Source organism: Sipha flava, unplaced genomic scaffold (genome assembly GCF_003268045.1).
Source record: "Sipha flava isolate LNK unplaced genomic scaffold, YSA_version1 87_pilon_pilon, whole genome shotgun sequence".
Taxonomy (NCBI): domain Eukaryota; kingdom Metazoa; phylum Arthropoda; class Insecta; order Hemiptera; family Aphididae; genus Sipha; species Sipha flava.
The window spans coordinates 445,599-469,070 of record NW_020273629.1 but is presented as its reverse complement, the minus strand read 5'-3'; the positions used below and the strand labels follow the sequence as shown (position 1 = coordinate 469,070).

Below are 23,472 nucleotides of genomic sequence, written 5' to 3'. Positions count from 1 at the left end.
TAATTCAAGCCATGTAGATAATTATTCACACCTGACCTTATGAGGAAGTACTGGGTTCCCGTTCCCCTGTTGGCGTCGGATAAAAAAAAAAAAGATAATTATTCACATGAACCAGACACTGTATAAATGGTCAGTACTGAAAGTGCCAAGTGAGCAAGATACATATATTATTGGCGTATATAATTTTATTCATATTAATTTATATTAAATATGACATTTAGAGTTCCATAGAATTTTAGTAGCTTTACATTTTATCTCTTTTTTTTCTTTCATTTCCTTCTCATTTTTTTTATATTTAATTTAATATAAATGCATCATATTTGAGTTAACTTTTGCCTAAATATCTTAGCCAATGTCTGAGGCACTATAGTACAATGACTTATTTATTCATTTGGGCCTTAACATATATATTGTATATTATTATTCATTCGTATTTTTTATAAGACATGCTCATGTGGCCTTTTTTTACTGAGAAATAAAATTTTTAACTTTTGTTCCAATGATGAGAACATAGTTTCATCTAATTTTATTACTAATAGCAATATATCATTTGAGATAGCATCATAAATAAAATAAGACTTGTGACAATAACACTGGCCAGATTATACAAAATTGGAGATTATAGAGATTTAGCAGGCACCAACACATTCAATGCTTGGTTAATTTTCGATTCATTTCTTAGTTATACTTATAAGTTATAATATTTTAATAAAACTGTTAACCAAATTAGGAAATTGCAAAATAAATAAATCAATAAAAATGTATGTTTCTATAATTAAGTAGAAAAAATATTTAATTTTACAAAGTTGTAAAAACCTATAATGTAATTTATGTTTAAGCCAAAATTACACAAAATAACAAACTTTACAAAAAATATACACGGAAATAAAAATAATATAAATAATACAACAAAATGGAATAAAATTGTGTATAACAATGATGACTAATATAAAAAACATTTTCTATGAGGTTCTCATTCATTATAATCACATTTGCTTTATTATCTAAGTATGAAGTAGTTGGTGATTATAAGATAAAATTAAGTTTAACTTTGATATAATTTAATAAGTGGAACTTAAATAATAAATTAATAAAAAAAATATAGAAACCATCAGTTGAATATGAAACATATCTATATTGTATTATATATGGTATATATTATAAACGCATACACACATATATATATATATATATATTTGAAAGGGATAAAATTTAAGAGTAACTAGTTGGTTATTTAAACATACTATATACAGTAGCTAATACTTCATTGTAATCTTTTAGTGCTTTTTTGATAGATAGACAGAAACCTTTAGAAAGCGGCAATAACGGATAACCAGGAAGTAGTTTTTCATCTAAACATAAAATAAATATGTGAATTTATATTTTCATGTAAAAATTAAAAAAAAAAAAACTGTAAAGTATTTAGTACATTATAAATTCAATTTAGATTTGGTTAAGAAAAATATAATTAAGTATTACCTTCAGACAAGTCTCTTTCAGACATTTTAATCCAATTTTCAATTGTGTTAATTAATCTGAAAATAATTAGAATAATTGATATTATTTTTTATTTATTTTTTTAAATTTTTTTTCAAAATGCCAATGACTTACTCTTGACCATGAGATTTTACGTGTTCTAGTATTTCATCTTTAAAATATCTTATATTATTAGAATTCCTAAAAAAAATTCATAAACAAAAATATTAAATACATTAAAATTTAAATAAGACATTCATTTCCAATAAAAAAGAAATAATGCTTAATAACTTAATAAACCTTAATAAATAATAACTTAAAATTTAAAATAATTGTGTTTATTAACTTTTATTTTTAATTAAATGAATCAGTAGTTAAAATAAATTTTGCACTCAGGGTTAACCATACCATAATTGTACACCTTTTCCTTCAAAAGAATAATAAAAAAAAAAATGTTCATTTATTTTTTAATATATTCTTAGTTATAATTATTTATAACATGTATATTATTGAGAATTTTTAATTGTTATTTATAATATTTAATAATACAATATTACACTAAGCAACGAAACAATCTGTACTTGGCCGCCTTTCCCTAAATCAGCAGTTCCCAACCTGGTAATAATTACCTCCCCACAAGGGGTAAAATAGGATATTTTGAGGGGTAAAGACTGGATAATTTTTTTCTTTGTTTTTTATGTACTTATTATGTATAACCACTTAGTATAATTGTTATTGTTTTATTATCTTCAAATTATAATTATACAGTGTACTTTTGATTATTTTCTGTGAAACCATTTTTACATAAATACAAACAAAAAATTAAAAATATCAATATTTCTTTATGTAATACATATAGCCATCATTGCAATTCCATATATTGGTGTTTTATTGGGTTGTGATAAACGATAACCCAAAAATTGCGGGTTTTACGTTAGGCCTGACACACATGCTCTTTTAGTGGGTAGGGATATTATCTAATATCTTAGCCGGTTTGCAGGTAATAATCTTGAAAAAATTGGGAACTGTTGCCCTAAATGGATCAAAATTTGGTCACCTGAGGTGAATATCTTCATCACCCCCACTTTAATATTGCCTTGATTACAGTATCAATGATTACTATAAATTATTCTAGATTATACTAGGATATAGGAACACAATTTAACTTACAAATAACTCATATTTAAAATATTTGTCATTGACTGCACTACTTTAATCAAAGCCATTTCATTATAAACACGAGAATTTTCTCTTGCAAGCTTTTGACCTCGTTGAGAATCAAATCCAGCTTCATTATAGTAAGGTTCACTAACCAATATCAGTCCTGAAATAATAATACAATTATAGTACCAAAAATAAGAATTGAAACTTAATTTTACTACCTTGTATGGATACTAGAAGTTGTAATAAATTAGAATCCCTAGGTGACCACAATTCAACACCATGACCAGACCAAGTGCCCAAAAGGCTAAGACATACTTTTCCATCTTCATATAAATTTGGATTTAATCGGTCATCGCAAAAACTATAATAATGACAAAGTGGAGGCTGGAGTGGATAGCTAATAGGTAATTTTACATCAAACAAAAATAAGCCACCAGCATATGGAGTTTTATCAGGTCCTCTTATCATTACACTAAACAAATCCTGTAACATGTAAATTTTAAATTTTATTAAATAAATTAAATAAATGTAATTTATAAACATTTCAAACTAAAATTTATTAGACAAAAATAATCTATTTCATTGACTCATTTCTAAATTGAAAAAAAAATACTTCATAAATTTAATTAATAACTTAATACCTATTTAAAATAACTTTTTCAATGTACTTAAACTATAATAACCTGATTCTGAAAGCGCAAAAAAATAATTTGAGATATTAATGTTTAAGTTATTGTAACTTAATAATATTTTATTTTTAATAAAATAAATATAACTAATTCATATTAATTGATATAAGTTAAGTATTATTATTTACCATACGATTTTCAAAACTTTTCACCCAAATCCCAGCTGGTAAACTTCTTTGAAGTATTTGAATGTCTTTGCTAATACATTTTAATACTGTTGGATTTACATTAAAAGAATCATTGGCATATTTGTGTGAATTTTCCACAAGCGTTTCTACCATATCAAAAACTGTAAAAAATAAAAAAAAAAAAATCAAGAAATAGTCAACTATATATAAATATAATTAAAAAGATTAAATTACTAAAGTGTAAGTACATAGTTGTATTTATAGTTACTACCACACAAACATAGAATCATAGAATCTAGAAGATTATTAACATAATATAATTTATAAAAAAACTTATTATTTTAAGTATATATTTTAGACATTTTACCAAAAAAATTAGCATCATATAATATTATAAATATTCTACTGTAATCAATATTTTTATTTATATTTAAGCTTCATTATTTAGAAATTCAAACTATTTTATTAATTAAATAAAATATAAGAATCAGATGTGAAAACCACGGTGGAGGGGAAGTTCAACCCCCACCCCGGACTTGCAAATAATACATAAATAATGAATAATAAAGCATGCAATTTATCAATATTTTACATTTTTTTCAAAATTGTGCCCCGAAATTTTTTCCAGAACTCTCCTTAAATAAGAATAGAATATAATTTTAGATAAAAGTTATAGTGCATGCATTTAAACTAGTAATCGATATAGTACCTCCAGCTTCTTCTGGTTTGGCTATTACTTCACATTTATCTGGCTCTACAAGTGTATCCACAGAAATACTATTAGAAGAATTTAGTTCTATTATTTGATTTGCTAGGACTGGTTCAATAATATCCAACTTGCCAACATTTAAATCTTCTTTTTCACTACAGTCTTCTTTTTTACAACACTTTGCTATAGCTAAAGAATTGGTAGAACCTAATGTATCTTTAAAGGCTCGATTAACTTTGTCCGTGAAATCTGTCACTACCTTTTTTAATTTGTCCACACTATCCTAAAAATAGATTCATTATTTTAAGAATTTAATATAAAATAATATTAACTCAAATGTAATAATAAATGTTACTAACTCCAATTAAAGTCTCATATGACAATTCTTCTTCAGCTCCTCCTCTGTTATTACCTGTTATAAGATAATATAACCATAAATAGTAATTAATTATTTTAAATAAAATATAAGAATTACTTATTCTTGAGATTATTTTATCAATCATTTTAGAAACATTTTCCATAAGCTCCTTATAAGATGTTTCTATTTCTCTAGTTTCAGAAGTTAGCAAAAATGAACTGACATTAAATCCTAACCTAATAGTACATACATCAGAAAAGTATAAATAATTTGTGTTTACAAAATCATTATTAAATAAAGTTAATACATTACCTTATTTGTTCTAAAGACTTTTGTAGTTTCAAAACTTTATCAATATCTCGATTGTGTTCAACAGCATCTAGAAATGATTTCATACCCGAAGTAGCTTGTTTTAACGATTGAAGTAATAATTTGGGAAATCGTTCATTATTTTCTTGATCACGACTTTTACTGTTGAATAAAAATATTACTACTATTATTAGGATGAAAAAAAAATTATTTTTAACATTTTGTTTATACATATATATATGAACAAAATATTAAATATATTACAAACATACATTACAAAAAATAAATAAATACATTACACTATATTACATGTGTATGTACATACATATATACATATATACATACACATGTTTCTTTAATTATTTAACTAACTTTGATGATCCAGGACTGGTTATAGACATCCAATCTTCAGATAAGTCATCATCAATAGCAAGAGGAGCATCATCATCATCATCATCATCATCATATTCTTCATCTTGATAGCTAAAGCCATCATCATCATGTAGTTTGACAACAAATAATTCTTGAGGCCAACATTCTGTTTTTTCACCATTTATCCACATCACTAAGATCTAATTAAAATACCTCTTAAATATTATAAAAATTTGAATAAAAGTTATGAATAGTAATAATTACTCTGCCATTAGGCCCAGCACTTAATACTTGTCCAGCAGTTAGTGTATTTAAATCTGGATTTGTTTCAGGGCTAATATGTATAATGAGACAACCAGATTTAAAATGGAAATCAGGATGATCACGTAAATCATAAACACTAAAATCAGTCTTTTCAATAGGATTTGGCCTAAAAAAAGTTATGTAAATTTGAAGTACAGGTATTTGGTAATGTTGATTTAATATTTTCGTACAATGAAGGATTTTCAGGAAAAACTTTAAACCATTGTACATGAGCAGTACGTTCTGTGTGATCAACAGATTCTATAACACCATAAACGTCAATAGCAGGACTTTTTTCAGTGACAAAATCACCCGGAAAGAATTCGAGATCATCAAGGGTCTGAATTGGGTATAGATCAGTGGAAGGCACTCCTGTTTCTCTAGTACCATCCTATAAATAAAATATATATAATTATATTTGTATTTATTATTATAAAAGTGCGGATTTGTATGCCCTTAAAAGTATCAAAATATGCCATATAATATGCAGTAAAAATCATGAAAATATGTAAAAAATATGCAAGATTTTTTTTATTTATTTAAAATTTATAATTCAACTTATACAAATTAATTACTTAAATACTTAATACAAAAAAATTTAGGGAATTTTCTGAACTTAATTTATCTTTAAAATTTTATTTATTATTAAAATAAATAATCATATGCATTTCAAGTTTATCTTCTGTGAAGCTGTGTCGTTTATCTGTTAACATATTTTTAAAGACTGAAAACGAACCCTCGATGTCAACCGAAGTTATTGGGGCATATTTGAAGGAAGTGGTATGTCGATAATCAACTGACACAGCAAGAGCGATTAAGTTTACGTCGTAATCGATTATTTATTTTATAACTAAATATATATATATAAATTATTATTTAGTGACTATGAAATTTATTTTTTAAATTTTCACTTCAATATGCATTTTGAATTTTGCCAAAATATGCAAAAATATGCAATAACCTCTAAATATGCAGAAATATGCAAAAAAAAATTTCACCATTAGCTTCAAATTATGATTCGTGGAGATAACTGACAAAAATCCAAAAATATTGAAAGGGAAAAAATATGCAATTGCATAGAAATCCGCGCTCTAATTATTATTAATAACCTATATAAAAAATTTATTCTATTCCAAATATAAATTTACTGCACTAAACAAAATATGTTAACCAAATCTATCTAACTCTTCTAAATGAAATTGTGATGATAAATAGACTGTATTTTGTATATTAACACAGTTTTTTTTTTTTTACATAAATATTAAATATATAAAATTATTTAATTAATTGCTCTTTTAAACATTTTATTTTTTTATTATAAAAAATATGAGAAAATTATAAACTTAATAATATTATTTCTATGTAAATGTATAAATGTTAATATTTGAAAAAGCCATGTTTTAAAAATATTCCCCATATTAGTTTTTGTATTGTTGATTAAATTGCTGGTTACAAAATCATACTAACGAATACTTACTCCTGGCAAAAACTTAAGTACACTTCTAATGTTAGATATTTAAAGAAGGATAAAAAAAATATTATATTTATTTATTCATTCATAGATCATTAATTTAATATATATTTATATATAAGACACACAAATTGTTGCCATCCACTTAAAAACAAAACTATTAGGTAGTACCAACCAATCATTAAACTTATGGGCGCCCAGGTGGGGGGGCAAATGGGGCATTTGCTCCACCCTGCAAAAAGTTAATTGAACAGTTAATAACAAGTTTTGCAATTGAACAACTGTGAAGTCTTTGGTTTTTATTTAATAACGACTCAAGTGTGAATAACTCTGAAATATTTTATTGTTTGCTAAGAATACATTTTTTGACATACGTTTTTGGTGTTTGATTTTATTATACCCTTGCTGATAAATTTCCAGCGGGCGCCCATGATTAAACCACATTGTTTCTAAAAAATAATTCTCATGCTAATAAATATTATTGTATGTGTATTGAAGAAAATGTACTGAATATAGTGCTAATACATACTATATAAATTTAATACAATTCAATTTTTAGTAATGGTAGGGCTTAGATTTATAAGTGATACATTTGTTTTATAAGATTTCTAATAAAATAAGTTAAATTTAATTTAACATATTTTACAATTATTCCGTTTTTGTCACATACTTAGATATTAGACTGTTTAAACTACTATAGTATCATACTTCATTATTGCTTTGGAAATACATATACTAAAACCCATTAATTTTTTTACAAAATATCCCTTAAGTGGCAAGTTCTACTAAATTTATTAAATTAAATCTGGAGAATGGGTACATTACCAACCAAATGGAAAAATGTTATTATAACCCTTACCCTAAAAAAAATTAATGAAGATTTAAACCATCAGGATAATGACTAGAGATGTCAACATCAAACGAAGGTACAATATTTAAAATATCAATATAAGAAGCCATTATTATCAATCACAATAAAGTCGATATTAATACATATATCGATAAAAAAAAAAAAAAAACATAAAACTCATGGCAGTATATGGTGGCTATACAAGAGTACTATTCAATAAACAAAATGTAAGCAATAAAAGTAAGATGTAATGGACACAATATGCAAAGGTTGGTGTCAAAAACAGAACAAACATAGCTGTCGTCAGACCAGAATCTGGCTTAAGCCATGGTTTCCTACAACCACGCATCCGTGATTGTGTGGTGCGCGATGCACAATGCGTAATCACGCAAAAGTTGAAACCATGAAAAATAGTATTGATGTTTATTAATAATTCACGTGCGCGATTGTCGAATCACGCACGTCAATCGCGCTGCAGTCGCCACGAAGCAATTTTTGAGTGAAACGCAGTGCGGGATTAAATTATTTTATACATTATTAAAATATTTTTCAATATATTATTTATATTTTATTATATGTTTTATTTATTTTTATTACTAATTAAAATACTGAAACATCCCTCCCTGCTCCGTTGACTAAACATTTCATGATTTCCATTACGGAAATTATTCACAAGTAGCAATAGTTCTTCATCTGCTTCATACTCCAAAATTGTATAAAGCATAACCACGTCTATTTTGATGTACTACTAATCATCAACTAACTAAAATTTGAAAAAAATGAAATGAAAAAAATAAATTGATATTTTTAACTAATCAATATATATTGTTGACACTCTTAATATTAACCAATATCTATAATTAGCAGTATTAGCTAACTATTAGAAACAATTGTATACCACAGACTAAATTGCTGAACAAACAAACATAAATTATTATCAATTAATCAACATGAATTTAGAAAACATTATTCAAATACTAATTTTCATGTAAAAAATTATTAATATATTAATAATAGTTTTTTTTTATCAGAAAATGAAAAAAAACATGCGTTTCAGAAAAATAAAGGAGAGTAGACCATATTATGATTATTAAATTCATGATTGTAATAGAATAGTAGAAATACATAATATTGCAAAAAATGAAATACATACCTGCCATATAACATCTACCATAGATTTAGTGTGACAAATCTCAACAACAACTTTTGATTTAGATTTTGTAGAAACTTTTGGAACATTAAATTGTTTACTCTTTTTTACCAATGTTTTCCACATCCGATGTCTTTTTAGTCTACTTGATTTTGTTGTATGTATGGAACTATTCCCTACAAATAATTTCACGGTTAAATATAAAATAAATAAATGTAGTTAATTAAAATTAAAACTGATGATATAATATATATATATATATATATATATATATAAGGGGGATACATTGTTTTTTTTTTGTGATGATAAACCAAATATTTTTTTTTTTTGGAAATTGCAAAAACAATTTTAAATATTGATATCAATATGTTATATACAGTATTTTTTATTCAAGTTATATTAATATTATTTTAGTTTTAATCGTTGTACAAATAAATTTTAGTCAAGTTAAATATTTTGATCAATATTACATATCACATAAGAATTAAAATTTTAACAAATACAGTTTATACTCAATATCAGAGATTTACAATGTTTTACAAAAATGTAATTTTAAAGAAATTTTTTAAATTTTTTTCTTTTTATTGTATGAGTACATTTATTTTAAATGTACTATAAAAATATAGGAATTTAATGTTTGTGTGAATTAATTGTATCAAATATTTTTAAGTAAACTAAATGCTATTTAGTATTAATATATTTTAACCAGTGATGGGAATTATTCGAGTATTTGAATTCGAATAGGTTGAGCGTAAATAATTCAAATATTTGAATATTCGACCATTCGAATATCAGTATTCGAAGCTACAATACAATACGTAATGAAAATTATTCATTTAAGTTTTTGCGCAATACAAAACGTTTAATAATAATATTATATGGCTTATGGTGCATAAGGTCTGCGAGAAGTGGATTCGAAGCTAGTGATATTTAATATTTGACATGGCAATTAAAATACAAAAATAAAAATTGTGCAAAATACTCAAATATCATAATTAAATTATTATTAATATAGTATTAATTATAAATCACTATAACGAGCATCACTTAGAATGAGATACTGCTTACAACAAGCAAAACATTAGGTTCTGGCACGGCACTTTTGATTGTATGTTAAAATATATGTCTACAACGAGTAAAATAAAGCAAACTACGAACAGGGACCTGCAAGAACTATTTTTGTATTTAGTTCGATTAATCATTGACATACATTATCTTTAGTTTTGTAGATATGGATTACTTATTAATAATAAATAGTATAAAAAGCTTGTCATGGAAAAACAGATAAAATAAATAAGGTATTGTAGCATCAAATACTGATATTCGAATGTTCAAATATTCGATTATTCGAATATACATTACATCTCTAATTTTAACATATACAGTATAATATAGAGTAACATTTTTTTTTTTTTCATACCTAATAGAAATTAATTGAAACATAAAAAGCTCTATTTATGCATGTATATTGTTACAAATGTATTTATATTTTTTAAATTCAAAGCTTCATATTATCTTGAAGTATAAAAATAGTAATTAGTCATTGATATTTTATAAAACTTCAATTTGATAAACAAACTTTTTAACTGTAAATTAGCTTATTAAAATTTATAATACAGAATAAATATTTAAATTTTAGTTAGATGATTTTTGCACATTTCAATAATATTACAAATATTTTTACAACATACAAAACTATTTTTTTATTTTTTTTTTTTTGATCTACAAGTTAAAAGTTCTGTAAAAATTAAAACTATATAACTAATTATCTTATTATACCTATAAAAAGGGAGATTCTTTTAAATTATAATACAAAATAAAAAAACTTAGTATATATTTTTTTTTTTTACAAATTATGAGAATGATTATATGTAATAACTAAGGCACAGATTTTAATGCTCAAAAAAATACCTTAGAAAAAATGTAATTATGACCTATACAATTAAATTATAATATAAAAAAAAGTATTAAAAATGTGAAAAATTAAATAAATGACGTAAAAAATGTATTAAAAATGGGACAAATGACTATCTAAAATTCACTTAACATTTTTAATTTTATTTTATCGATGCTAAAAGTAAAATATGGAAAAGTAAAAAAAAAAAAAAATGACTTAAAATAAGATATTTTATTATCATATTTTACCTTTTTAAAATATAAACTTCCACATATATTTAACATTAAATCAAAATTTGATAAAAAAAGTCACTAAAAATGAGAAAAGTGAGTTTGCTATAGTTGAAGTAATGCAGGGTAGATAGATACACCTATTAAATATATAATTTTACCTATTGTGCTTGAAGAAGGTTTAGGTTCAGATTTTTTTGATTGTGTAGTAAATTTAATTTCTCTATTTACTATTCGTTCAGTTCTTTGAATTTGTAAAGATGAAACATTCCGATTAGAAACACTTTGTGCACCTAAAAAAATATCATTGTAAATTAGATTTATAGTTGAAAAACAAAGAAAGAAATATTAATTATATAATTAATATTTTTTTAGGTATAATATTTAAAAATAAAAACATAATATATAAATTTATTATTTACAACAATAAAATATTTAATGCGAGGAAAAAGTTAATTATTAACTATTATTAAATCATTTATTATTTATCTAATAATTAGTTATGATAATGTAACAACTAAGCAATGTTTTAAACAATTATTATTTAATAAAATACTACATACATATTAATTCATCTAAAGTTTCAAAATCGATAGAATTCATACTCTTCTGAGCTTTTTTGGTACCTAGAAATTTGTTGTGATGTTTTTCTTTTTTAATTTTACAAGATGATACACCAGACCCTGTATCAAAAGTTTCTGTACATTTAGTACGCCATTGTTTTATTGTTATCAAATTGTCAGTGTCTTTAATAGTATACCACTGTGTATCACCCACTTGAATTGAACATGGTTCAAATAAATCTATAGTTTTCAGTCTGAAAATGACATTGTTGTTAAAATAATATTAAGATTATATAAAAGTAATATAATATAATATAATAATAAATATAAATTTTATTCAGTATTAACTTTTTTAAATTATCTCCAGTAATAATTCTTTCTGGCCAATGTTCTTCGCGAGGTTTCGTTCTACTTGATGTTTGGCAATACCATTCAACTTCAACAGATAACACAGAAATATCTTGTACATAAACTTTGATCCACTAAAAATGAAATAAAAAATATAATTAATTATAATACAAAAACGTATTTTAATAAAAAATTTAATACCTTGGCTGCAAGTTTTAAATTACATTTCTTCTTATAATTATGCCACAAACAATTCATTAAGTTGCTGATAGTTATAAATTTGGCATTTTCTAAAGAATCTAGACACATTTTCAACTTTTGTCCATGATAGAATACATTGTCATCAATGGAAAAACTCTAAATCAAACACATTTTTAGTATTAATATTATGAAAAAATCTTTTTATATATTAATATTTATATTGTTACTACCAAACAAATACAGGTATGCAATACAATTAAAAACTATGACTTAATTTTATTCCTTCTTTAAAATATTTAATACATGACTTACATCACTTGTAGATAAACTTATAAAATCTTGCCTAAATGGATCATCTAATGTAAAAATAGACCCATCTTGAGAAGCAAATGTAACTTTACATTTAACATCATAGACACCGCCAACCCATGATTCATAAAAAACTGAGGAGTCTATGGAAAATGGCTATAAAAATAAAACAACTTGATAAGATGAAAGTTTTAAAATTTTTTTTTTTTTTTATAGGTTTAGTCATACTTGTTATACTAATTTAAAATGAATGATAAATCATTGAATCTTTAAATTACATTCCTAAGCAAAAGCCAGTATAATGTTTTAAGACAAGAGTCGCCAACCTCAAACAAGTGAGCTACATTTGAAATTATAAGTTCTTGGTGATTGACATCCAGGAGAATTTAGGTCTTAAGGAAGAAGTTTGATGAGCAAACAAAAAAAAAAAAAAGTCTGAGAAGCTCTAAATTATTATGAGATCAACCAATAGTTTTTTTTTTTTTTTGACGTTTATTCAAACCCATTTAGGCCCATTGTAGCTTCCACTATCTCCCTCCATGTTCTCTATGTACTGCTAGTTTCTCTCCATTCATAACTCCTAACGTCCTGATATCTTTCTGGACTCGATCTTCCCACCGTTGTCTAGGCCTTCCTCTCAGTCACCTTTTGTTCGGTTTCCATTTCGTGATCTATAGAAATTGGTCTTTTGTTCTCCATACGTGTCCGGCTCATCTTATTCTTTGGTTTTTGAGTGTGGCAACTATACTGGATTTGTTAAATAAAGCATTCAGTTCTTTATTTGATCTTATTTCATAACTACCCTATTTGCCTTTGAATTTATATCTACTCCTAAGTACTTAAAGTTCCAAACTCTTTCGAATGACATGTCTTTTATTGTTATAGCACTTTGTAGGTGTTTTCTCCTAGATACAATTATGAATTTGATTTTATTTTCATTAATAATAAACCCAATCTTTCCTGCTTTCTCACTCAACATTTCGGTTGTTCTCTTTAGGCTATCCTCTGTCTCTGCTATTACGACTACATCATCTGCATTTACGGCTTATGTTATCTGTTTTCCTTGTCCTATATTCAAACCTTGGGGTTTGTTTTGTGTTATTCTTCTAATTACCAATTCCGAGGCAATGTTAAATAAGACCGGAGACAAAGCATCACCCTGCCTTACCCCTGTATTTACTGTAAACTCCTCTGATATTGCTGAGTTGAACTTCACTTTGCACCTTGAATCTAGCATACATATTTTCACCATTCTGATGAGCTTGGCTGGAATTCCTAGTTTGATCATTTCGTTCCACAGGGTACTTCTTACTATCGAGTCGTAGGCTTGTTTAATCAACAAATAGCAGGTATACATCTTTATCAAACTTGTGACTCTTCCTTGTTATTTGTTTGATAATATGTATTTGATCAGTGGTAGATTTTCCAGCTGTGAAACCTGTTTGGTAGTCTCCTACTACCTCTTTAGCATACGGTTTTAGTCTATTTAAAATTATGTTCGAGAGTACCTTATACGATATGTTAAGTAGGGATATACCCCTATAGTTTTTACAGTTCATTATACCTCCTTTTTTATATATTGGGCGCAGTACTGATACCTGCCATGGTTTTGGTATTGTTACTTCTTTCCATACTTTGTTTATCAGTTGTTTTAGGCATAACATTACAGTACTTTCACCTTGCTTTAAAAGTTCCGACATTATTGAGTCTTCTCCAGGTGCCTTTCCTCCCTTAAACATTTTGACCGCCATTTCAACCTCTTCCAATGAGGGTCTTCTAAGTATTGGTCTATTGTGGTAACATCATCATTGTTCGTTTCTGTTTGAGTTGATACATTCAGTATTTTTTCAAAAACCTTTTTGAATTCTTTTGTTACTTCTTTTCTAACGGTAATTAAATTTCTCTCATCGTCTTTCATTATTGTTGATCTTGGTTTAAATCCATTTTTGATATCGTTTGCCCTTCCAAAGAAAAGTTTTATACTATTTTTGTAGCTATTTTCGATGGTTTCTATTCTGGCTTTCTCCCACATTCTTTTGTTTTTTCTAATTATCTGTTTTGCTTCTCTTTGTTTTAAGGCTAATTCTTGTTTATTGGCTTTACCTGGATCTCTTAACATTATTGTTCTAACAGTGTAATTTTTTACAATTGCAGTTTTCCGTTCTTTGTTAAACCATTTATTTATTGATTGTTTTCCTTGAAATCCAAGAACTTCCTCTGCTATTTTCTTCACTGACTTCTCTCTTTTTTCCCACATATCATCTATACTGCTCTTCTCTTCCACTGTTCGCAATGTATAATTTAACCTATTTTTGCATTGTTCTGTTGTCTGAGGATTCTTAAGTTGTTCAATGTTTAGCTTTTTGACTAGTGCTTTTCGCTCTTTCCATTTTATAGATAATCTAATTTTGACTTTTGTTTTCACAATGTAATGGTCTGATATTCCGCTGCTACCTCTCATGCTGCGTACATCCATTATACATCTTTTAATTCTATCATCAATTGCTGCGTGGTCTATCTGGTTTCTCGTTCGTCCATCTGGTCAAACCCACGTTTGCTTATGTATGTTTTTATAAGGGAAGATAATGCTACTTATTACCATATTTCGTGCCATAGCAAAATTTACCAGTCTTGAACCATTGTCATTTAAGTTTGTATGTAAGCTATTTTTACCTATTGTTAGACTGAAGAAGGGTTCTTGGCCTATCTTACCATTAAAATCTCTAAGTATTATTTTAACTTTGTTGTTTGGTAGTAGGTTACTTATAGTATCCAGTTTTTCGTGGAATTCATTCTTAATGTCCTCAGTAGGTACGTAACCATTGATTATTATTAGTTGTACCATTTACATTTTAATTCCAGATAGCATATTCTGTCGTTAATTGCTTCAAAGCGTTTAACATTAGGTAAGAGTTTGTCATTCACGACAAAGCCCACTCCTACTTGATGATCCAGTCCACCATTGTAGAAGTAGGTCCAATTATTAGTTTTTAGGTTTCCTTACCCTGGCCATCTAGTTTCTTGAATCGCAGCTATATTCAGTTGATACCGTTCAAGACTCAATACTACTGTCATCAGATGTTCGGCCCTATACAGCGATTGTACATTCCATGTTCCAATCGAGAAATTCTTTAGCGCAACATTTTTTCATCCAGGGCGATTTTGGTTAAATCATAACAATTAGTTTTAAAGATGTAGGGTCATTAGCTCTACGCTCAACCCCCAACCTGGAGGACCAGACTACCCCAACCTGGAAGACCAGACTACCCCAACCTGGAAGACCAGACTACCCCAACCAGTAAAGGTTAGGTTAGGGCTATTGCAGTGCATTTACTATAATGCACTGGGCGGTGGGGACGCCAATTTCCCTACGCCAAAGATCAACCAATAGTTAATTTTTATAACAATCGACCTATATTTCTAAAAAGATTGACTGGTTGGCAACCTGTTTTGAAGTATTAAACATCTTAATATTTTAAATAATCTTTATTAATTAAATAATTTATAAAAAATTTTGTATTGTAACAAGTAACTAGTGTTTAATGTCTTATGACATATTATTAAAAAAAATTTCAAATATTAGACAAAATCGTTTGAATGTATTGGATTTAAATACTTATTTGTTATCGCCCCATCACTAGTGTATAAATGGAATATTTTCATTATATTATTAATTTGGGGTTTATCTTGTTATTCCTACAATGTGTATTACCTTGTTAATCTTGTGGTAATCTACTTTGAAGTAATGAGAAATTTAAATTTTATACAAATCCAATGTGATCAAATTGTATTATTGTTCTTTTATATGTTATTAAAACCATTACAAAAGATAAGTAAATACAATAAAATTAATCTAAATGACTCAGTTACAATAGTTCTTATAGTTGATACCAGAATTACATTTTAACAAAATAATATATCTGTATATATAAAACAGTAAGTTGATTGACTGCTATCAACGCACAGCTCAAACCACTGGACGGATCTGGCTGAAATTTGGCATTCAGATAGCTATTATGATGTAGACGTGCGCTAAGAAAGGATTTTTCGAAATTTTGAATTTAAAGGGTTGAAATCGGTTTAATATTTTTTGACCAGGTCGATAACTGCGCTATTGAAAATGAATTATCTGTATATATAAAACAGTAAGCTGATTGACTGCTATCAACGCACAGCTCAAACCATTGGACGAATCTATTTAAAAACTATTAATTTTATTTTTGGTAGTAAATGACGGGTATTGCATAAATATTAAACAAAAAGATCCCGCAACAGGTGCCAAAACAAATAAGAATGTTAGTTCAAAAAATTATGCATATCGGTTGATAATTAGACGCGATCAGGACTAAGTTATTTTACGATGCATAAGCTTTGTCAACAATTCATGGTCGAAATATATATAAAGATAGATAGCGAACGATTTCGATACTTCGATTTCGATTCAATCAAAAAAAGCTGCGTGCAAAAGATTCTCAAAACAATTGTTAGATATTGAAGATGGGAAAGTTACTACAGATGAAACGGGATGTATAAAATTACCGAACGATTTCTGCACAATCATTTATTCGCAAGATGCTCTCATTGACCAGATATGTCCCAGTGTACACAGACAATACACAAATCATGAGTGGCTGGCAGAAAGAGCAATTTTAGTAGCAAAAAATGTGGAGGTCAACGAATTAAATCTCAAGATACAAAATTTTTTACCAAAAAACTTGGTGTCATACAAATCTAGATACAGTTTGCGATGCTACTGAAGTTGTAAATTATTCAACAGAGTTTTTAAACTCATTGGATTTACTAGGCATGCCACCGCATAATTTACAATTGATCATTACAATTTACCATCGATAAAATACCTCCTTCAGAGTCATTTAAAGTTGTAATACATGCAGATAAAAAACCACCAGAAGAACATAGAGGCAGGTATAATGCACCAACGGCAAATGAAGTTACTTTAGTGTTAGTAGATCAGCAGATTGATCGAAAAGACATCATCCTCGAAAACCGAAGTAACTCACTTCACCGTATCAGTGAGATACATCGAGCATACGACGCACTGCAGTATCCTTTAATGTTTTGTTGGGGGGATGATGGGTATGCAATCAATATACCACAACGCGATCCAAAAACCAAGTTACCGCTTAAAAAAAACTGTCTCTGCATCAAGTTTTTACTCATATAGAATAATGGTCAGAGAAGGGGAAGACAACTATTTAGTTAATTATCGTTCTCTTTTCAGTCAATATTTGGTTGATGAATACGCCAAAATTGAAACTGAAAAACTAAATTACATCAAAAACAACCAAGCCAAATTGCGTGCAGATAGTTATATTCATTTAAAAGATGCGATTGGACGACGAGACATAGAAGCTAATCAGTTAGGCCAAATGGTTATACTCCCGTCAACTTTTACTGGTGGGCCAACGTACATGCACGAAAGAACACAAGATGCTATGACCTACGTTAGACATTACGGTCGTCCTGACCTTTTTATTACTTTTACATGTAATCCTCGCTGGGACGAGATAAAAGAGCTCTTACTTCCCGGTCAAAGATCTTATGATCGACATGATATAATTGCAAGAGTGTTTCGGTTAAAAGTAAAAAAGACCATGAACTTATTGACAAAAGGTAAAATATTCGGAGAAGTGAGATGCTATATGTATTCAACAGAATACCAAACTGTAGAGAGGTTCAGGTAGTTGTAAGCTATAACTTATCGAATAAGTTATGATAATAATCATCTTAAAAACTAAATTAATATGTATAAAATATTATTTCAAAAATCTTAATTAATTTAAATTTCAATAGATTTAACAAAATTTAATCTTGCCTGGTTACATACATTTATATATTTAAACCCGGCAACGACGGGTATTTCAGCTAGTATAAAATAAATGAAATGATTATTATAGTGAACATGCAATGTCAATCAATGGATTAATATGACAGTGTATAATATTCATTTGACATTTCTTAAAAATAAATTAGTTATAAATGATTAAAATATTTTTTTTCATACTTAATTATTTTTATAATTAATTGTAGTAGAATGAAAAAAAATGTATAATTAAAAAAGTGACCAATTTTAAGTACTACTTATGTAAATGACTATTGGAAAAGTTTTTGGATGAAATTATAGTAAACATTTCAAATTTAACCTCTGTAGGAAAAGTATCAGTAAGAAAATGTAAAAAGCTTTTTTTTAACTAGTCGTGCCATAAGTTCTGTCCCTACTTATCAGTTGTTCTATAAATATTGTACGATAGCACTAATGACTTTATTTATGGGTATAATTTTCAATAAGTGTCATATCTACTATTTCTGGTTAGTACGATAGTTCACGTCACGTATTAAACATGGAATGGAGTATTAAAGAAAATCGTATTGCTGTCGTTGCGTTATTTAAGTGTAATAAAACACCAATAGAGATTTTTAACTTATTAAAAACGTTAAAAATAACGAAAAAATTTGTTTATCGGACCATTAAACGGTTTAACGAGTTGAACACTATAGATGACAAGCCAAGAAGTGGACGTCCACGTGAAACTAGAACAACTGCAGCAGTCAAAGCTGTCGCACAGAGGATTCGCAGAAATCCACTCCGTAAACAAAAAATCATGGCTAGAGAAATGAAAATTCCACCAAAAACTATGTCACGCATAATTAAAGAAGACCTGGGCCTTGGAGCTTATCGAAGAAGCATCGGCCAGCGGTTAACAGACGCTTTACGTAAAATTAGAGCGATAAGAGCAAAGAAGTTACTTCAACAGTACGCGAAAAATGGTCACAGACAGATACTGTTTACAGATGAAAAAATTTTTACCATAGAAGAAAAATTTAACCGTCAAAATGATAGAGTTTATGCTCACAGCTCTTGGGAAGCTGCTGAAAAAATTCATAGGGTAGAAAGAGGACATCATCCAGCCTCAGTGATGGTTAGATTAGGTTAGGTTTGGTGGGGAGCGTCATATGAGGGTGTTACTCAACTGCATTTCTGTGAGCAGGGAGTCAAAACACGCGCGTTTAACTACCAAAGTGATATTTTGAAAAGATAGTGAAGCCTATAAGTGATACTTTGTTGGAAAGAACTGGACTTTTCAGCCGGATTCAACGCCTGTACATAAAGCAAAAACGACACAACGCTGGTTGGAGGTCAATTTACCTGGATTTATTGCCACTCAAAATTGGCCCTCAGGAAGTCCAGACCTCAATCTTTTGGATTATAGACTGTGGAGTATTTTAGAAGAGAAGGCCTGTTCTAAGCCCCATAGAAATATCGAGTCCTTAAAAGCCGATTTAATGAAATCAGTTGCCTCAATACCGTTGAAAATGGTGCGTGTTGTGATAGACGAGTGGCCAAATTGTTTGAAGAAATATATTAATGCAAATGGTGGACATTTTGAATAGTATTTAGTTTTTTTTAGTTACTAAGTTGATAAAAAATAAATAACATAAGATTTTTATACTTGTTTTATTTTATTTATAAAATATACACAATTGTATAAGGGACAAGACTTATGGCACGACTAGGTAATTACTAACATTTGTCCATGATTCCATCGATCATCAGTGACAAAATTAAGGGTGGCCAGGGGTCAGTCCCCCTTGATCCATGTAGTATATTTGAATACAATAATATATATACTTGAATTATATTATATAAAATAAAAAAAATGATTTGTTATTTGCAAATAAAAATAAAAATAGTAGATATATTGTCTTGCGATAAATAACAAAAAGTTTCCTTATAATTTTAATTTGAGTAAGCTTTTACAAAGTAAGCATCAAAACGTATGCAAGGTTTTGACTAACGTAATAAAAATAAAAAAAAGGCCTAACAAATTAATCGAAAAGCTGCCAATAACTCTTTCAAAAAAATAATAAAAAATGTTTCTAAATTAGCTTCTATTGTAAATGTTGATATTAAAATGCCTTGTATTTGTAATAAACAAACCAAATGTGTTAATGTTAGTTTCCATAGTCCAGAAGAATATTTTAAAGTATCTTTTATACATGTACCATTTATCAATAATTTAATACCCCAATGGATTTTAATGTATGATTTTGGTGTTATTTTTGATGGCACCTCCCTTGGGAAATTTTTGGCTACGCCACTGCTGATTATCCTAGATTATACTCAAGCTCATTTACTTGAATATATCAGCTGTTCTGCTTAAAGTATATATTAATATTATTAAACAATAGTCACAAAATCAGAAATCATATTAGAGGCTTCTTATTTTTTAGATCAACTCATCTGACCAACCTGATAGCATTTTATTTTTAACTATTTTTCAATTTCTTTATTAATAATTAAAAATAACAAATCAATAAATGTTTATTCATATAATAATCTATATATATTATAATAAATTTAATAATAATATAAATTAATAAATAATAATATAAATTTAATAATAATATTAAATAATTAATAGTGTTAATAAATAGTAATATATTTACTACCATAGTAATTAAAACAGTAAAATAATTTAGCAACACTATTAAATTAAAAAATTTGGAATTTATGTAAGACCTTGGAAATTAAAATATTAAATAAGTACATACCTTGGTGTGAGTTAAGTTTCGAGAACTTATGTTTTCGATTATCTTGTTGGTGTTAAGTATTTTTACCGTGGCATAAATATCAACATTTTCACAGTACCCAAACTGACTTGGTTTACCTTCACTGACCTTACGTACTACATCACCAGGCATCAGTGATCGATCGATCAACACAACCTATGCAATAAAAAAATTATTAAAAGTTAATTTGAACGCATTTTACTTATAGATCGTTATACTTTATCATCAGAGATAATTTCCTCGGTTCCATTTGGATGCCAAATTACTTTAATTTCATTGGGACTTTTATACGAGCTTTTTTTTAGCTCCGTTTCCGATCGCGTTCTATTTGTAGTTAAAACCAATCCATACTTAACTAGACCAGATTTTGGAGACACCATGGCCACTACATCTTCGTAAAAAAACTTTTCATCATCCTTTTCCATTATTTAGTTGCGTGTAAAATATGTTTAGTAGAAGCGAAAGGGACAAAAGTAACACGCGCCAAAACGCTAAGTATTTAACTGTTACTGATCAATCAATATAAAATGTATTTAAAAACATGCGACAAAAATATCTATATAGAAATCCCTAATTATTTATCTAAAAGTGATTTCAATCTTAATTTTTAATAGGTACAATGATAGATGATTCATGAAAAATACTGATAAACGTTGTTTTTATTTCTTTTTTTTTTTTTTAGATGTATAGTGTAATCATATGGAAGCTTTGGTTTGACATTCTCCACCAATCATATTGAATCACAAGGACGTTATGCAACAGTTATAGATAATTTTCAGCGCCGATTTTGAAAATAGAAAATATATTATTTTATTATACATTTAAAGTATATTTAACACTAATTCGCTCCACTTCAATCATTTGACACTATATATCAGGGATGGCAAATCCATGGCACGCGAAAAGATTTACTATTAGATATTATATAATATATAATATTATAGGACCTAGAATATAATATAAATATAATATAATATAATATATTATTATATATATAATATATTATATAATATAATATAATATAATATAATATAATATAAATAATTAACAAAGCAATATTATTATTATTATTATGTACCTAAACTAACCTTTTAAACTAATACATTAATTATGCAATCAAATTATAATATAACAAAATATAATATTTTTAATATTTTTTTCATGGCACGCTCTATAAAAAAAAAAAATGGTAATTTTGGGCACGCAGTGTTAACCTAATCCAACCTAATCTACTTATACACCGTGGAACAATGAGTAATGTGGTACTACCAAGTAAAGCAATTTTTTTTTTTTTTATGTTAATATCTTTATAATCTAATATTAATAATATATTTATAATAAGCCCCTCCCTAATGTGAATTCAGTCCCCAGGATTTATTATCGTATACATTTATTATTTTATTTCATAAGGATTTTTTTTTATTAATTAAGCTTTTATTTTGTAAAATTAGAGCTCTTAGTAATTATAACTAATAATAATAATTATTTTGGATCATTTAAAGGTATGGGGACAAAGCCTCAATTTACAATTGTTGGTTAAAATTGTAGGGTTGAAGCCAGTGATGGTTGTACATGATGTTCAAGGGGGGAGGGGGAAATAAAGCCAATTCACCCCCACCCCATAGCATTTATTAATATATATATAAATATATATTAGTGATGGGTCGAACCCTGATTTTTTAAATCGAACCGAACTTTAAATTATATTTTGGAACTCGAACTCAATATTTTTTATCATGTACATTGTACCTACCTACAAATTAAAACAACCATAATTATTAATTACTATTGTATTTTAAGTTTTCGTATTACCTATTCTACATTTTAACTTTTAAGTCTAAGTAATTGTATTATTTACAATACATTTAAATTTTAGATAATTTCTTATTATAATTATTTTTCAAAACCAGTATTGTGCTTTCTCGTGTTGTTTTGTAGCTTATAAAATATTCATTGAGTATTGAGTGTTGAGTGTAATATGACAACACAATCAGTACATTTTAATAATATATAAAAAATAGTAATAATAACTATAATTCACAAATATAGAATGATTAGTAGAATTTATAATGTAAAGCCGCGTACCCACTAGAGCACGCATAAACCGAGCATGTGTGCTCACGTTGTGTTGTTTCTCAGTATGGACGTTATCACGCACGAAAAGCTTGTATGCGATAAATCTGCGCTCCAAATATTCAGTTGTGTGGTGAACGTATACAGTGTATGTTGTGTTTCGTATATAGTGTTTGAAATTTAAACTTTAATAATAATTATTTAATTTTTATTATTAAAATTATTATTAAATTTAAACTTTTATAATAATTATTTATTATTATTTATAATTACTAAGAGC

General features: G+C 27.2%; 1 protein-coding gene across 2 annotated transcripts; it reads right to left on the bottom strand.

Moving 5' to 3' along the window:
- Positions 1-995: 995 nt before the first annotated feature.
- LOC112693440 ((E3-independent) E2 ubiquitin-conjugating enzyme UBE2O-like) lies at positions 996-21,735 on the bottom strand. 2 transcript variants are annotated; one of them, XM_025568508.1, is made up of 21 exons: positions 21,338-21,735; positions 21,102-21,275; positions 12,531-12,683; positions 12,219-12,374; positions 12,018-12,151; positions 11,733-11,923; positions 11,268-11,399; positions 8,983-9,155; positions 5,700-5,899; positions 5,470-5,635; positions 5,206-5,405; positions 4,837-4,995; positions 4,642-4,760; positions 4,526-4,578; positions 4,167-4,449; positions 3,458-3,618; positions 2,859-3,123; positions 2,647-2,800; positions 1,612-1,677; positions 1,480-1,535; positions 996-1,352 (listed from the first exon to the last, which is right to left on the bottom strand). In XM_025568508.1, exons 1-21 carry the CDS (start codon positions 21,542-21,544, stop codon positions 1,231-1,233), a joined length of 3,324 nt encoding a protein of 1,107 aa, XP_025424293.1. In that variant the 5' UTR covers positions 21,545-21,735; the 3' UTR covers positions 996-1,230. The 2 variants fall into 2 exon arrangements, with proteins under 2 accessions (XP_025424293.1, XP_025424292.1); XM_025568507.1 differs by having other exon boundaries at positions 997-1,352; positions 11,670-11,923.
- Positions 21,736-23,472: the final 1,737 nt, after the last annotated feature.

What these genes read in the sequence shown, in the direction of transcription:
- LOC112693440 (XM_025568507.1), bottom strand. Translation starts at nt 21,544, where the DNA reads ATGGAAAAGGATGATGAAAAGTTTTTTTACGAAGATGTAGTGGCCATG. An exon ending in ACTGGAGATAATTTAAAAAA is followed by an intron (nt 11,924 to 12,017) that starts GTTAATACTGAA and finishes TGTCATTTTCAG; the next exon opens with ACTGAAAACTATAGATTTAT. An exon ending in CATATGAGACTTTAATTGGA is followed by an intron (nt 4,450 to 4,525) that starts GTTAGTAACATT and finishes ATCTATTTTTAG; the next exon opens with GATAGTGTGGACAAATTAAA.